We start from the raw sequence: 17,692 nt of genomic DNA, 5'->3' as shown, positions 1-17,692 counted from the left end.
TAAAATGTAGAACTTTTCCTTTAAACTCTGAGAGGAGGCAATCATTTGTACTTCTGTTTTTTCATACTTGTAAATATTTGTTTGTCCTCAGTGGCCCAGCCTGCAGAGCTGAAATCTGTAGCTTTCCACCAACAACTTAACATGTATCTGTGTGTGAGTGTGTTTGTGTGCATTCAGACATTCTTGACCCCACTCAGAGGTCTTAGTCACACAACAAGGCTTTCACTGGAGGCCTGTTTAATATTCAGTCTGTTTCTCTGAAACACACACTGAACAACTGCAGCAGTCCTGCACAGCACTCGTGTTTTCATCAAGATGTTGGAAGAAAAAAAATGAATGAATGAAGTTATATAAATAATCCCAAGAGTGGATTAAAATAGAGTGTAGGCTTGTGTGTGAAGTGTGTGTGTGTGTGTGTGTCCGTCCACACCTCAAACTGTGGCCAGTTCATGCTCATGCCCGGTCCGTGGGTGTTCCTCCACCATCTCAGATCTTCGGTGTCATTGGCTGCTTGGATGGTCTGACCCAGATCCCGGTACAGGACTTTGAACCTATTGGACAAAGTGACTGTCAGTCATCACATCTACTGTACACCCTCATCCTCCTCCTCCTCCTCCTCCTCCTTTAAAATTCTGTCAGTAGAGATTTTAAAGTCTGTCACAGTTTAACATTCTTCTGTCTGACTTTGTGTTCTATGATAACATTTTTTAAAAGCCTCTCGTTCACAGATGCATGTTATCAGGTCTGCCTAATTAGGTACTGACCAGATTAAGGCTTAGTTTGTTAATGCAGATATTTATTTCAGTTACATTTTTTGGCCTTATAACTTCAGTGTTATTTATGACTTTCCCCTGTTAACACAGAACTCCCCTGACAACACACTCTAATTCCAAAGTCATTAAATAGCGACACTTGGTCAGTGGTCTGTCGTGTATGACATTCTAGGTACCCCTCCAGCATCAGTTTTGCATGCAGAGGAACAGCTTGTCAATTTGCGCTTGTTATATGCTTTGTGTCTTTTCAAAATAAACTTCTGTTCTCACAGGAAATAGTGTGCTACACATACTAGTGGACTATGGTGTTATTACAATACCTCAACTGGCTTTTGGTTTTACATGGAAGGCTAACAGTGATCAACCAGGGGTAGAGTCTGGAGTTTGTTTGGTTGATCTATCTCCCCTCCCACCCATCACAAGTGGACTTTTTGCGCTCTTTATAATGTTAAGTGCTATATCGTAGGCAGCTGGACTTGCTTGAGTTTCTTGAAGACATTTCACCTCTCATCCAAGAGGTTTCTTCAGTTCTAACAGACTGGTGCGGAGTCGAAGGCTTTAAACTCTGTGTGGGCATGAAGACTTGGAGTCATTGAGGTCATATGCGAGCTCTGCTACAATATAGCACTTAAGATTACCATGACCTGGATGACTGAGAATCTTCACAGACATGCGTTCTTTATACTACAGCAATCGTGGTTGCCTTAGTGCATTGGCATCTGACTTGTATGGCCACTAAAAGGCATCTATCTGAAGAGGTGGAGTGAGACTGGGTTGCCTCTGATGAATTATCAGACTTAAAGCTGCTGTAATCCATGTTTTTATATTGACAGAGTGACAATGATAATATGAAAACAATGCAACGACGTGAAAGGGTTCGCTCAAGGTGATAAACCTGCAGCAAATTATCACCTGAATCTGCAGCTTGCCTTGGGTTTACAGAGCTTTGTAGTGAGTTTCAGCTCACTGTTTATCTGTCTGGCCCTCAACTTTACTTTTTGGCTTCACTTTCACAGCTCTCATAGCGCCAACAGTGCTCTAAAACTTCACTGTGCATTAACTGCTCAGCAGCAAACAGCAGACAGACACGGTCGGAGACTAGTAAGATATTTATTGGTGCAGCTTTTAAGACAACTAGAAGACAAGACACTTTAAACACTTTACACTTTCCTGCTCTGAATATTACATACATAATTACAGTGCTCACACACTGTATTTTACAATTACTATTTACACTGTATTCTGAGGGCTGGGCGTTTACATTCCTGAAGTCTCCATTTAACAGGTGGAATTCCAGATAAGACTATTATAAGTGCATAATTTGTGGTCAGTATTATCAGCTCTGTGTTTGTTTGGTAACATTCAGAGATGATATGAAGGAAAAACCTGCATCTGTTCATCTGAATCCAACCTTCCCAGTACCTGCAGGTAAATGTCTGAAGGCTGTTTGAACATTGAACTTCCACTTAAGTCTGTATACTGAATTCAACAGAGAACAGACCAGAGGCAACTACTCTTAAAATACATTTTTAAAAACTTTTAAACAACAAGGAGCAGGAGCAGACCAGTAAAATTACTTCTTTTTATCAATGGAGTCTGGCTTTAAAGAGAGCATAGACACGTTTCACTTTCTGTTCAGTTCCTTGTTGGAAACAGCTTTTTGTTTAGTACTGAGCATACGACTGGATAACTAAGACTTGGATTATACTGCACAAGTTGTGTGAGTTAAAAAAAATGATATTTTGATAAATATGGACCCCTTTACTTCAATTTATGAAGAATGTTTGCCTTTTTGAATTCCCCGTTCACTGTGGAGGCATGCGAGAAAAAATTTTCTTCATTAATTCAACATAACACAGGACGATTTAGAGGACAAAGTCTCACTTTGGTGGAGCCATTCAACTTTTAAACACATGCAGGTGGACACTGCTTCATTTAAAAGTTTAAGATTATATTTTTCCAAGCTTGTCATGACATAATACTTTCCACATGTACACTGAGTCAGCAGCTTTTTGTCGCTGCATCATCCTCCCTCTTTTAACTTCAAAGTAAGTGATGGAGGACAAAGTCAGTCTTTGTTTGGTGTAAAAATACATCCTGATGTTTAGCTGTAGCGAATAAGGCTACAGCAGTAGGAGTTAGACAAAGGAAAATGGTTTCTTCCAAAGTTAGAGCATTTTTGTAATAAATTCCCTCTTTGCTGTAAGAAAAGAGGTAATTTGGTACATAACTACCTAATTGCCATTTAATTTGGTTGGCGAGCCTCATATTAGCTAAAATTGAGAGCACGTAATACCGAAAAAACTTTGGATTAAATTCCCCTACAATTACACTGGAGTTATATTAAAAAAAAGAGATCTCTTTACAGTCAGTTTGGATGAGAAGAATGATTACAGCAACCAAGAACAGTTTAAATGTACACATGAGCCTGTGAGAGTTGGTTTAAGACATAGCCTACTTTAAGAAGCATGAACCAACTCTTTAACTTAAGGTCCACATGTGATTGTTAAAAACTTTCTGAGGAACACCCTCTCAATATCAAGACAAAAAAGGTGTGTGGTCTGTTGTGCCTGAAACCCGTCCTTTTTCCTCAAGAAATATTCTTTAGCTTCCCAACACATCCCGGGTGCTTTGCGTTAAGGTGTCTCTAGGGCTTTGAACACGTATGTCTCTACCCCCCTCTATGTGTTGTGATTGGCATGGTGATATTCAGATGTAACTAGTTGCTGAAATTACATTTTTTTACTAACTTTGTGCCGTAAATTACAAAAAAAAGGGATGGGGGGTCACAAGCCAAAAACGTTGTAAGCACTGCCCCCTGAGTGCCTTCATTTATGGTAGTTCAGTTCAGGTAATGAAAGAGTTCAGTCTGTGAGTCTGGACTGTGGGTTTGGACCGAGGTCAGTGTAGGAGGACAGGTGGTCTCTCATTAGGAACCTGAACAGTCTTTCTGTGCTTCAACTTGAACTGCAGACTTTAATTTTGGGGACTAAACCACTTAACTGTGAAGTAAACCTTTACCAAACAAAAGACAAATATTTGAATATAAATAAAGTCACCAGCTGGATTTTCTCTGGTCAAATCTCATCACTTCCTCTTCACAGAGTTAATTAAAGATAAAGTTTTTCTTCAATGTTTGGACAAAGACCTTGTTGGACTTAACCAATCGTGGTTACTGTGGAAACGGTGCCTTGTTTAAACAGAATGAGAGGTCAATAGTTAATGGACAACACTGTGAGTTTTCTATTAACTCCTGTGCACATACACACATGTTCAAACACACATTGAAACCTCGACAGTTCTGCATGCCTTCGTTCTGAGTCATGGATCATGAATCACCTTACTCCTGTTTCCTCTCAGGATGTGTGTGTGTCTATGCATGTATGTGTATGCATGCGTGTGTGTCCTACCCTTCTTTGGCGGACAGGTCGAGGTGTTTGTGGATGTCCAGCAGCATGTCTTTAAAGAAGCGCAGCCTCCTACGCTCGGCCTCCTGGGTGAGGTCGAACACCTGCTCCATGTCCTCCATGTAGCGAGGGTTACAGCGGTTCAGATCCTCCAGGGCCTTTGAGTAGCGCTCCTTCATCTGCAGCACACACACAGAGCACACAAGCAGAGTACATACTGAGCTACTGTACAACCCTTTGTCACCACACATTTATCAGAAAGATGAAGAGAAGCTTAAGTGCCTTTGTGTCAGCAGTTAGGATGGAGTCTAAATTTTCAAACATTAAACCAAAGGATTGATGGCTGCTCCGTTAGTGGGCAGCGTACACACTGTGAGAGATGTAGTTCAAGTGTCATTCTATTACAGCTGCTGGTGAGAGGCTGTGACTGTATCGACTATATGTAATGATGTGCAGCTGAGAGGTGTTGAATAGTGTTGAACCACAGGAATTAATATCTCAGGATCTTTTGCTAAATGTTTCATATGGAAAAAAAACTGCATTTTTAGCATGTGCTCCTGGATCAGTGCGCCTGTGAGTCCATGTGTGCTCAAGACTGCTATAAATACTAAAAGACAGCTGAATTGACCAAACCACATTAATGTTGTACATCTGTCTGTCCTGGAAGAGGCATCCCACCTCTGTTGCTCTTCCTGAGGTTTCCTCCATTTTTTCCCGTTAAAAAGTTTTTTTGGGTATCCCTTATTCAAACTGAGGGTCTAAAGGCCAACACACACCAAACAAACATCAAAGAACCAGTGGCAATGAACGCCGACTGTTGCGTCACGTCACATCGCCTGTGTCTCAGCCAAAAAGTTGAACTTGAACACCCCAAAGACCAAAGCCAAAGGCCAAATAGCACTTGGGCGTGAGAGGAAATAAATGTCCATACCAGCAGGTGATGAGATGAAAATAACACTAAATACTAAAACATAATCTAATGGTTGTTGGCTGGACAACTGTCTGTCACATCACGATTTAATGTCTGTAAAATAGATGATCAATCATTCACAAATATCTGGAAAGTCCAGCTCTTGTACATACTCGAAAAAGGGATCCGACATCATACATAATTTCCTCAGGGAGCCTGTCATGACACACCTGATTCTTTCCAGTTTGACAAAATGAAGGACTTCCCTCATCCATAGAGTGTGTGACAGAAGTATTGGGGACTTGCACTTCAGTAAAGCAGGTATGGACATTTAAGAGAAACCAGAAGACACACAGGATGGATTCAAGCCGTAGTTAACCACATTAACAACACAACCCGATGCTGAAAGAACAAAGGATATTTACTGTGAGCTAGCTAGCTTTCCTAATATAACAAGTTTGTTTCCATTCTTGACTTTAATCATCTGTTTGCTCTCCTCACTTCCGTTTCTCTTCTTGTGCACTGAACTATCCAGCCAAAATGATTTTTATTCAGCAAAGGGCTCAGCCATCTCCAACACTGATTCAACATGCTGAATCGTCCAGAAACAGTCGACAAGGACTGACTGGTGCCAACACTGCACAACAAGAAGAACAGACAACAGCACTGTCAAGAAAAGACAGTGGTGTATTTTTAGTACAGCACTTTGGTCGGCTTAAGCTGCTGTTTAATTACTTGACTTGCTGAGGTACAGTATTCACCTCTCCTTTATTACAAAAGTATTCCAAATTAAAAGAGTACTTTCAATCCAACCCTATCCCAGATCCATATTCATATGGGTGAGTTGGATGTTTTACTTCTCTCAACTCCTATAAATTTAAAAAGAAAAAGCTTGACGTCAAGGATTTAAGAGGCAGCATGTCATAATGGTCTTTGTCAGGATTGGGACGCTCGTTCCATATGAGGCGTAAGGTTTTCCATCTAACAGGATGGCATGTTAAGTGTTGTTTACCTAGGTGACGTGTTGGAGGTGTGGTGGTTTGCACTGCAGCCTGTCGTCTGCAGCTTTTCATACATCCTGCTCAGTGTGGCTGTGTTTTCTTCTACTATTCCTCCTTACATTATATAAACTGATCCTATGAAAAAAAATCTCATAAATCATATTACTTACACAAAGTTGGACTCAACAACAGCATGTGCCGAATCCTGTAATGAATACAGCCTCTTCAAATTAAAGGCTTCATGTGATCAACTGTGGGAAACTGTTAGTGTGGATGAATAGCAGCAGGAAGTGATCAATTTAGCTTAGCATTAACAGTAACCTAATACAGCAAATACAACCATGACGCTGCTGTAGGACATTTAGGTGTGATTGGTGACAAATAACAAATTACCTATTGTGATCACCTCTGAACCCCTCAGACAGGTCAACAGTGATCGACATGTTGTACTGGTAGTACGTGTCAACAAATGACTTAAGTCTACGGGCTACTTCAGGCATTTTTCCCCAAACTATACAACTGAGCCATGATATTGGATTTCATTTCCTTGTCCTGTCTTTTGTCTCAGGATTTCCCTGTTTCTGGTCGATCATTTCCTTCTCCAGGACCTGAAGCTTTTTTTTGTGCAGTGGGGTTTTTGTGTAGAGCAGAGAACAGCGGAGACAAGCCCGGTCATGTTTCAAAACTCAAAAACACACACACAGGTATGTTTTTCTGGACTCACTGACACACCCAGACTGGAGCAAGTGGAGCTACGCATGGGACTATCTCTAAATGTGTGTGTGTAAGTGTTTGTGTGTAAGCTTTGTACTTTGTCAGCCTCCTGGCTGCAGCGCTCTGCCCGGGTCGTGAATTTGCGAACTTCCTCCTGTGACTTGGTCGGGTCGGCTTTGGCGTGTGTTTCCCTGGTAACCGCTGTCCACTCCTCCTTCCTTGCCTGATGGTAGCTCTTCTTACTGGCTTCCACCTTGACACACACACACACACAATGACACACTATGATTTGCTGTTGTGATGAAAACAGCTTCTCTAGCATTCACCACACCTCATTATCTTTCCCGAATTGCAGTTTGTTTCCTGACTGATTGATTCTCAGATTAATTACCGATTACTTAACAGTTGACAACGTGTTACTTAACCATAATTAAAACCTATGCTGTTGGTACCTACAGCGGGACTCCCATTAACTCCTTGGGTCAGGTATAAATGCAGCTCCACTGACATCAGAAACCACTCAGACAGCCCTCACCTCCTTCAGTTTGCGGACCCAGGGTTTCTGTGCTTTGCGGAAGCCGTCGTCTGCATCCTTGGTCTCTCTGAAGCCTCCCATCATCTGCTTGTGGAAGGCATCCTTCTGCCAGCTGCGCACCTTCTCAGTGTCCTCGCCCGCCAGCCGCTCCCGCAGCTCCAGATGCAGCTCGCTGATCCGATCGGCTGCCTGCATAAAGGCGTGCCACGCTTTCTCCAGTGTACCGTACTGAGGACCTGAGGGGAGAGGAGAAACACCATCACATTTAGGGGGAAACAAAAAAAAGAAAAGAAAAAGATTGCTGTTTGATTTGGTGAAGATCCCAATTTGACAGTGTTACCAAGAATTTTTGGTAACACCTTCTATTAAGACCACATCTATAATGTATTATAGGGGCATTCATAGCGAATTATAATGCATTTATAATTCCCTATGACTACACTCATAAACACATGTAATGCTTACTGATGCACTTTATCAAGTCATAGAACATTACAGATGTGACTTATAATGAATTATAAGTGTCTTATGGATGCTCTTAACTAGTTATAAACTAGAGGTTGACTAATGGGGCTTATGATGCATTATGAATACCTATACTCACCTATAAATATCAACTGTATCAACAATCAACTGTAATAAGGACTCATAGTATGCTGTAATAGTCTATGCAGTTTCACAAGTTATCATTGTATGTGTTAAGTAAAGTGACGTTCATACTGATGCATCTATTCACTCACATTTAAAGACAATGTCTCATCTGTCAGAGAGTTTTTAGTCACAGAAGCAGATTTTGCAAAAACTAGGTTTCTTGCAGTGTCACTATTTGCAAGACTGTTTGCAAGATTTCAAAAAAATTGTTGCAGCCTTCAAGACTGCAAGGGAGTATGCTTTATGCTATAGTTAGCTAGCTAGCTAATCACTGTCCCCATTTCAAACAATGCTGCTCATAAGCTAACGTTACCCAGTTTATAACTCGTCGAGCATCCATAAGACACTTGATACTTATAATTCATTATTAGACGCATCTATAATGTTCTATGACTGTTGATATAGTGCACCAGTAAGCATTATGTGTGTTTATGGGGGTAGTCATAGAGCATTATAAATGCATTACAATTTAATATGAATGCCCCTATAATGCATTATAGATGTGCTCTTCATAGAATGTGTTACCCAGTATTTCAGTCAATGCTTTTAAGTACTTTCCCTGTCCTGTCTAAAATTGAGTGAATGTGTGATGTTTGCATCAAAGTTAATAATTGTGGTAAACGTAGTGTTTTGCCATACTACAGGTTAATGTGAAGCAAAGTAAAGTTTGTGTTTTGTAAAATCCCTGCATATTTGTTGCTGAGTTTTATGTATTTTAAAGGCTAGGAAAGGACACTGCAAATTAGCTTAGGCTGTAAATGCTGTGGTGTGTGGCATCGATTTATGCTACATACTTGTCCCTATACTTAATAAACATTAAATAAACTAATAAAAAAGCTTGTTTGCTCAAACACAGCAGATATTTTTCTTTAGGGTGCTGGCTAATTAAAGGACAAATCAATGTACCAAAGCTTCAAGTCTTTCCTTAAATTATTTTCATGGTGTCCCAAACCAAATGTTTCTCGTGTTAATAATTAATTCAGAGATTAAGTGACTTGTTTGCAGACCCTTGCAGTGAAAAGACCAAACGTTCCCAAAAACAGCAAAGGTAAAACATTAAACACAGTTTTTGGTGTAATTTTTCACCCCACATGATCAGTGTTTTCAACTTACCTTTCTCCACGACACCCCTCCACCTCTTGGCCCAGTCGCTCAGCTGCAGAGCGTAGCTCTTCTCTATCTTTGCCCTCTCCTGGAAGCAGCTGACCAACTCATTACACAGCCGGTGACCATCGTCTATCCGCTTCACCGTTCTTTTGTAGTTCCCCGGCTGCAGAGGAATAGAGCACACAGATACAGTAAAAACACACACAATGAGTGAGGAAACAGAATAAGAATAAACTGCTGTGGGGCTCTTAAAATCATTTTCTGCTGTTATATCAGTAGGTCAATCAGTTCAACGCCCCTCACCTACATGCTAATATTAGTGCGGCAAAATGTTTACACGGCAGGATGTTTAGAAGACCAGTGATGATGTACACAAGACTAAAATAGAGACTAAATGAGAAGAGTGAAAGGAGGAGGACAGAGCAGAGAGTGAGTGGAAGGTTGAAGGTATGTAGTTTTTCCAGATGGAGGGCTGTGAAGCCGGCAGTCAGTCAGCAGGGACTCATTATGTGTCTGTGTCTCTATCTAAACACCACCTCCGGCTGCTCCTCTCAGCTGCTCCCATAGTACACAATCATCAAGTACGCAACACATGGATTCTCCAGGTTTTCTGTCTCATGAGCAGAAATATTTAGGATTTTATTGACTAATGCTGTATCTGATCTGGTTTAATAAGCACAGAGATCATAATGTCTCCTGTCTGTTAAGTGAGTAACTGATTTTGAGGTGCTGTGGCTCAGTACATAGAGCGGGACGTCCACTAATCACAGGGTTGGTGGTTCATTTTCCCCAGCTCCTCCTGCCCACATGTCCAAGTGTCCTTGGGCAAGTTACTAAACCCCAAATTGCTCCCAGCATGTTAGCACCATGGTTAGTTCGCTGCCACTGGTGTGAGTGTGTGACTGAGAGGTAAGATGTAAAGCACTTTGGATAAAACAGCTCTATAAATGTAGCCATTAATGTGTGAGCTAATATTACCAGTCCAGTCCAGACCAGTCCTTGAGGTTTCTCTTAATGTTGGAAATGTGTGTGTGTGTGTGTGTGTGTGTGTGTTTGTTCCTACTGTACCTCCCAGAAGCTGTCTGAGCTTCCCAGGTCGCTGAGGTCCCCATTGGAAGACATTTTGGGGTCGGTCTTACAGCACAGAATGATGGCGGCTTCAGAAAATACTGCAGAGAAAGAGAGACAAAGAATACCATTTAATACATGAAGCTGATTTGAAGTGATAATCAGAGCTGTTACTGATGGTGATTTTTTGTAGTAATTCAGATTTATCTTGACCCAGATGGAAGTACACCAACATCTATGCATTTTTGTTGAGATCAAGACTTTGAAATTAAATTTTTAAAACAAGGAGGTCGTCCTTTAAGTGCTTTAGAAATTTGGATTCAAATAGCTAGAATTCTAGTTATTTTACTATAAAAAGTTTTTTTTATTTACACTTTACTTTATACAGTTTAACTTTTTTCTTTAGTGCTTCTTCTATATAATTACTTTTATTTCATTGCCGTTGTTTGTATTCACACTAATATTCCAATATAATATACTGAATTTGATATGTGTAATGTAAAAAGTATATTCTGTTTGGATATTCTGAATTAGGCCTTGTTTCAAATTTAGCAGCAAGGCTGGGCTGGAGATGAATGCTCAAAAGAAAAGCCAACATCTGTTGTCAGAGGATGAAAAACATCTACTTTTAAACATTATGAAAGACTTTGATAAACACGTTTTTGGATATGCAGAGATGTCATAATGCTGACTTTTTCATAAAGGAGAAAGGACCGAAAGAGGGAGGCTGTGTTTGCACAGTCCAACAAGTCCACCACTTAGTGGAAACTTTGAAAAAATGCATTTTGATGCAAAGAAGGAAAATGACGAGCAGCTCCAGCTGTTCCACTGCTCCATATTTTGTCGTGAAAAATATGTTTGGGCACATTAATCGGAGTATGCACAGCTGCATGTAAACGCAAATAATAGTGGAATATTCATTTTCATTAACCATGTAAGTAGTTTAATAGGGATGTTGTCTTTTCTGAATAACAGTAAAAACCTGACTATTCTGGGGCGTCGGTGGCTTAGTGGTAGAGCAGGCGCCCCATGTACAAGGCTGTTGCCGCAGCGGCCCGGGTTCGAATCCAGCCTGTGGCCCTTTGCTGCATGTCATCCCCCCTTCTCTCTCGCCCCCTTTCACGCTTACCTGTCCTGTCCATTAAAGGCAAAATGCCAAAAAAAAAAACCTGACTATTCTGTGCATGTAAACATTGTCTCTGTTTCTAATCTAGTTTTATTTAGATAGTTGAATACCTTTTCATACATTTTCGTGTGTAGTGTGGAGGGGTCTGCAACTACATTTCAGTGTGCTGTACTGTATTGTATAACTAATAAAATCTTAAAAACAACTTTGAAAAAGAAAAAAAAACTAAATCTAAACATAGTTCATGTGAAATAAATGAAAAGAAAATATAAAAACATGCATTGTTTATGTAGAGGGGTCAACTAAAAAAACTTGTCCTCTGTTTCGGGCATCAAACCCGTGACCTTCCAGTCTCACTGCTTCACTGTACGCAGCTCTACAGTTTCAGCCTCCGTCAAACTGCAGCTCCACGTCAGTCGACACAGAAAGCTAAAGACTCTTCACCACTCGCTGCACACAGGGCTGTTTGCTCCACGTCGCTGCCCAATTTCTCCTACACACACAACCAGACTGTGTGTGTCCTACAAACACTGACGCCCCGTCACACACACACACACACACACACACACACACACACACACACACACACACACACACACACACACACACACACACACACATCCGCTCTGTTACCAAGACAGGAATCTGTGTCAGCCAGTTTGTCCATCCACAATGGATCTCTTTCATCAGAGAGAAGACCCACAAACATTTGTATTGAACCGTCTGATAATAACTCACAGCTACAAATTATTTTAACTGTGTAATGTCTCTGCCTCTTCATCTTCAACAAAACCAAGACTCAAACTGCCAGAACGAGGGACAAGACACACACCTGTGCTGTAACTTAAAGGTGCCCTGCAGAGTTTCTTGAAGACAAACAAAAGCTATGTTAACATTCGGTGTTCACCACCAGTACAGTTCACCAGAACTCTTCGGGTGTATCTCTGAGGTCTAACAAATGTATTAAATGCATTTTCTTCCTCCTACAAGATTAGCAATGCTGATATGTAAAGTATATTATGCCCTGCATTGTTTACATTCATGTTTACTTGCTACCTGTCTTCTTCTTCTTCCCTGCCTACGTTGGTACATACCTGCATATATTAACTTACTACCACCACCTGTAGATAAGTGGAAACGTGCGAAACCAGGCATCCTGATCTGATGCCCGTACCACCTTAACCTGCCCTTTAAGGTGCTGTGACTTTACTCAGAGCTCCCTCCAGATATCTTAAATGGCACATTCAGACACAGTCTACCTCGCCTGGTATGGGGACACTAGAGCCCCCCACTGGACCCAGACCTGGGAGTGGGGAGCTTGCCAGCGAGCGTCTGGTGGCCGGGCCTTGGACCACGTTGCCCGGTCAGGTTCAGCCTGAGTGAATAACATGGAGCCGCCACCCTGTGGGCCTACCACCTGCAAGGACTGGCATTGGGAATGGGTGTGTTGTGTGCTGGGTGGCAGGCAGGGGGGCTGTACATCTTTGTGCATGAGATAAACAAAACATGGTCCCACTTAAAGAAAAACAGATCTACAGCACTAGAACACTGCTATTTTGTTCAGTACTAACACTATCCAGAACGTTTCCAACAACACCCAGAGAAATCTCTATCAGATGCTGTCTGTGTCATTTGGTTGTCAGCGCTTTTCAGTGGCATCATATCCCCACTGCGCATGTGTCAGGGTTATGTTTGTCCTCCAGATGCTGTTATGAATTGACTTTTTATCCAGCTTTAAGAAATATTTTTGAGATACAGATCTTGATTGTTTTTTCCAACATGTTTTAACTGGATGAAGGATTCCAATCATCAGACATCTAGGTCTCAAATTATCAGACAAACAAGCTAAGCAAATGTTAGTGGCAGCTTAGCATCAGCCCATCATGCCAAACAGCGTCTGAGAAACACACATTTTTACAGTGAAACTGCTTTATTCAGTGTTTTTAACCAGTTTTAATCACCGGGATGGTTTGTTTTGGAGAGGAGGAGACCTCTGGAGATATTCCTACTCCTGAACGTCTGGATCTTAAGTTATCAGAGAAAAAAGGGTGAGCACATATTCGCAAAGAGCTGGACTAGCAGCCCCTCCAAAACAACCCGAAGAGAAACACTGATTTGAAATGTGAAACTGATTTATTCAGTGTTTTCACAGGTTTTAATCACCTGGCCTGTTTGTTTTGGAGAGGAAGAAACCTCTGCAGATAACTCGCCTCCTGAACGATGAACACTGAAGGAATCCTAACTGGGAGAAACTGACTCTTATGACAACACCACTCTGTGTTTTGTTATTGTTTCGACTGTTATCTTAGTGACAGAGAATCACATACTGTACGTTTAAGAGAGAAAAACAAATGTTTATTTGTATCTAGAAGTCAAAATCTGCTACACTGTGATCTGTAGTTTTCAGCATCTATATTTTGTTGTTGTTTTGAAAGAGACCTCCAGCAACCTAAAATTACATATTGTACATTTAGGAGACAAAACATTTGTATCTATAAATTACAACCTCTCCTGACACCAAAAGTGTACACTACAGTAAGCCCTCAAGTTTTTATGGTGGACTCTTCCAGAGGAGTTATCAGAGGAGTGTCATGACACAGTAGACTAAACCTATGTTGTGAGCTAATTTGACAGTTTAATCACTCTAAAGCACTTTGTTCTACAGCAACAAGGCTCGACTTGACAAGACAGTGAGAAGTTCCTGGTTATTTTTCCTCCTCTCTGTAATTGATAATGTTCTCTAACTGTAAATGACTCCCAAAATAACAGCAGTGGCTGTAGATGTGCACTGGGAGCAGGCTGGCGCTAAATTAGATGCTGGGTACAACAGTAGCCTTGGTGAGCTCTGCAGGGAACAATGTGGGAGTGAGTCTAAGTAAACTCTACAGTTAGCTCAGACTCCAGAGGAAGGACTTGCACTTACTTGTGCTACATGCTAACGCCAGACTGAGCCTTGAATAAAAGAGATCAGGCTTAATATGTATGTGTAGGTGTGTCTGTTGTGTCTCTCAGGAGACAAGCGGCATTGAAGATTAGCCAAATGCTGACGTTCAACAACACAACAACACAACATCGCACCTCTCAGACACTGCAGCTAATCCCATTCAGACAGCTGAGCTCTAATTTTCTGTCCACACTGTGAACACTGCACAGGTGGAGGCAACAGAAGGACAGTCGTGTGTGCGTCTGCGGGTGTCACAGGTGAATGATAAGTATGCTAGCAGCGGTGGTATCTGCCACCAGCATGCTGGAACATGAGTGAGAATGAGAAAACTGACTTCGCTATGGATCACCAATTACTGCTGCTATATCCTACAGGACAGCAGTGTGTGTGTGTGTATGTGTGTGTGTGTTTGTGTGAGTATCTGGGTGCGGCTCACTGAAAGCAAGTAGGTTTGGCTGCTTACACTTGTATTACCTCTGTACCTGGTGGAGGTGTGCAGACGCTGACAAAAGAAATAAGCAGCTTAAAAGTCAACAGAGAGCTACCGTTCACCACAACTTGCTTTATACAAACCAGAAAACTCAGCCACAATTTCACAACAAACCACTGTGATGGTCGACGACATTCAAACACCAACAGCACTGCATTACAAGAGCTGGGGCCTGCCCATTAAAATTAACAGTATTTATTCTAGTATTTCTAATATGTTCATAATGATAACACCAATGCTGCCTCGGCTAAAAACTCACTGTACAGAAGACATGCAGATGTACAAGTCAAGACAAACTGTAACAGCACCGAGCCACCTCTCTCATGGTACTAAAACCAGGTCTAGTTTCTGCCTGAATTTAGTTATAACATTGTACACTACGGTTGCACGATGTGAGGAAAATCTAAGATGTGCAATAATGTTGTTCAATTGATGCCGATATGACTATGACAAATAAACAGCTATACAGATCTTTCTGCTTTAACACGTACACTGCTAACATCCCAAACACTGAATAGCCTATATCGACTGAAAAAAAGAAATACAATATTTTACACATGCATATTCTACTTGCCAAAGTGTATGCATATTGGGTATGACTTCAGTGATTAATTAATAAAAATGCAGCAGTAAAACAACTGGAAAAGGGTACCTGAGCACCTGTTGTTCAAGAATATTGTGGATTTTGCTGAGAACATTTTTTTTTATATACAACTTTTAAAATCTGTCTATGCAGAAAGTAATAGGTTATTGTTATGATTTTAGTGTCTAATTCTTAAAAATGCTGCAATAAAAACAAGAAAGTAATGACAGATGTAGGTCTTCATATTTCAACAAAGGCATCTTCATGGCCATTCAAGTATACCAGTACATTAGTGAGTTTACAAGGTGCACTTGAATGCACCATGAAGTCCCTGTTCCTGTGTGAGTGTCAAACTCATACTATATAGTGTGCCAGAAAAATATTTACTATGTCCCAATACATAGTATGTCAAATGCAGTATGCCAAAAATACCAGGATGTTCTACTACATCCGATCCGGTCCTACTACATCCAGTGACTGGCGTTTGTTTTATCGACAAGGTAACGGATATAAAAGCAAGAGCTTCAAAATTAAGGGCGTAATGTTATGAGAAAGTACTATGTCCCGATTGTGTGCATACTGCATACAACACTATGTACTTTTTAAGGGCAGCTGCAGTACGTACTAAAAGTAAAAAGAAAAAGTATGCGATTCAGAATGCACTCAAAGACAGATCCTACGGGACAGACGCAGCACGACCAAAAATGACACCAAAATGAATCGTTTCTGATTTCATGACAAATCATTTCAGTACCCACCAGTCTGGCTTCTGAGATTTACTCTAAACGGAAAATATACCACATTCTGCACTTTTTTGGACCGGTGTAAATAAAATTATTTTTTCTATTCACCTTGTCTCTGGTAGTCTTCTGCGTACGTTGACTGCGCATGTTCATACTGCAAAGACAATGAAATTATGATTTCTCGTTAAGCACATAAAGAGCTGGTTATAGGGTATCAACTGTCTTGAGTCACGACAGTCCCATAAACTGTGACGTGTATAGTTTCAGTCTGAGTGTACCCGCCACAGTTCACTGGACTGGCATGACTCAGCTGGTACTGAATACTTAAACTAGGGACAGGGAGGTGGTCTCGGTCCCTGGAAATACCGATATTAATCACTAATATTTTGTTATTATTTCCTCCATGGGCCCTAAGAGGAGGCAGAAGGTCAGACGGTCAGTTAAAAGTGCTGTTTGGTTTGTGTCCATGACCCCCATCATCTCTCCCATGGCTCTGTGTGTGTGTGTGAGCTTTTCTGTGTGTGTTTACATTCCTCAAACACTGATCATGAACTTGGGTTCAATCCCCTCTGCTTAACCACCCACAGTCTACACGGACACACACACGCCACCCCAGGCCTCAGACCATCCTGGTGGTCAAGGACCTCCTGGAGCTCTAGGCAGTATGGTCAGAGTGTGGAGAGGGGAAAGGAGAGATTGTACGAGGCATATGAGCCAATGTGATGATCTAAAGTTGATCAATTATCATGTGACAGAGGATTTGAAGATGATGGATCTGTTAAGGACAGGCTGCCATTTCTAGAAACTCACACATGAGCTTGGATGGTAATAAAAAAGTGTCTACTCTTTCATTCTTTCATTTTTAAACAATCCATATGCCTGTTAGTTTTGCTGGTTTGTCATTAAGGAGGTTTCAGATTCATACTGTCTGTCTCTCATCCTCTACCCTATTTCTAGGACTCACATTTAGAAGAGGCCAAAGTTTTATCAAGATGTTGAAAATACTGCAGAACAGACAAGAGAACCACTTTTTTTCCACTTCACAATATACAGTCATAATAAAATAAAGTTATTAACAAACCATCCAAATACCCTTAGTTTATGACAGTAAAAACACAACTCATAATTTGCCGAGTATTTAATAAATTACAAAATGACCAAGTAACGTAACACTGCTGCTGCTCCCTTTTATTGAGCTGTAAAACACACCGCAGCAACATCTTGATGAATGTTAAACATAATTCACTGACTTGTCATTTTAGAGGCGAAATGCAGATTTGGCAGCAAGTAGCGAGGATTGAGATGTCCAGTTTAAGGATGAGTTTGACATTCTGGGAAATACACTTACACTTTCTTGCCAAGAGTTAAATAAGAAGACTGATACCAGGCTCGTGTCTGTACGCTAAGCATGAAGCTACTGCCAGCAGCCAGCTCACTTAGGTTAAGCATAGAGACAAGAAATATGGGGAAACAGCCATCTTGGCTCCATCCAAAGGTAACAAAATCCACCTACCAGTACCTTGAAAGCTCATTAATTAACATGTCATATCTTGTTTGTTTAATTTGTACAAAAAACAAAGTGTAAAAAAGAGAATTTGCCATTTTGTGGGGGATTATGTCACAAACTATTTCTTGGCTTT

The 17,692-nt window shown here is 41.0% G+C and overlaps 1 protein-coding gene across 2 annotated transcripts in view; it reads right to left on the bottom strand.

Annotated features, from left to right (window-relative positions):
* pacsin3 (protein kinase C and casein kinase substrate in neurons 3) overlaps positions 1–17,692 on the bottom strand; it is a 43,059-nt gene that overhangs the window by 10,583 nt on the left and 14,784 nt on the right. For both annotated transcript variants that reach the window (XM_033623327.2, XM_033623335.2), the window contains 6 exons: positions 10,167–10,267; positions 9,105–9,261; positions 7,341–7,576; positions 6,903–7,058; positions 4,184–4,359; positions 431–551 (listed from right to left, as the gene is read on the bottom strand). In XM_033623327.2, coding sequence (XP_033479218.1) covers positions 431–551; positions 4,184–4,359; positions 6,903–7,058; positions 7,341–7,576; positions 9,105–9,261; positions 10,167–10,220 — 900 coding nt within the window. In that variant the 5' untranslated portion in view covers positions 10,221–10,267. The remainder of the gene's footprint in view (positions 1–430; positions 552–4,183; positions 4,360–6,902; positions 7,059–7,340; positions 7,577–9,104; positions 9,262–10,166; positions 10,268–17,692) is intronic.

Source organism: Epinephelus lanceolatus, chromosome 2, assembly GCF_041903045.1.
Source record: "Epinephelus lanceolatus isolate andai-2023 chromosome 2, ASM4190304v1, whole genome shotgun sequence".
Classification (NCBI taxonomy): domain Eukaryota; kingdom Metazoa; phylum Chordata; class Actinopteri; order Perciformes; family Serranidae; genus Epinephelus; species Epinephelus lanceolatus.
This window is presented reverse-complemented; position numbering and strand designations above follow the sequence as displayed.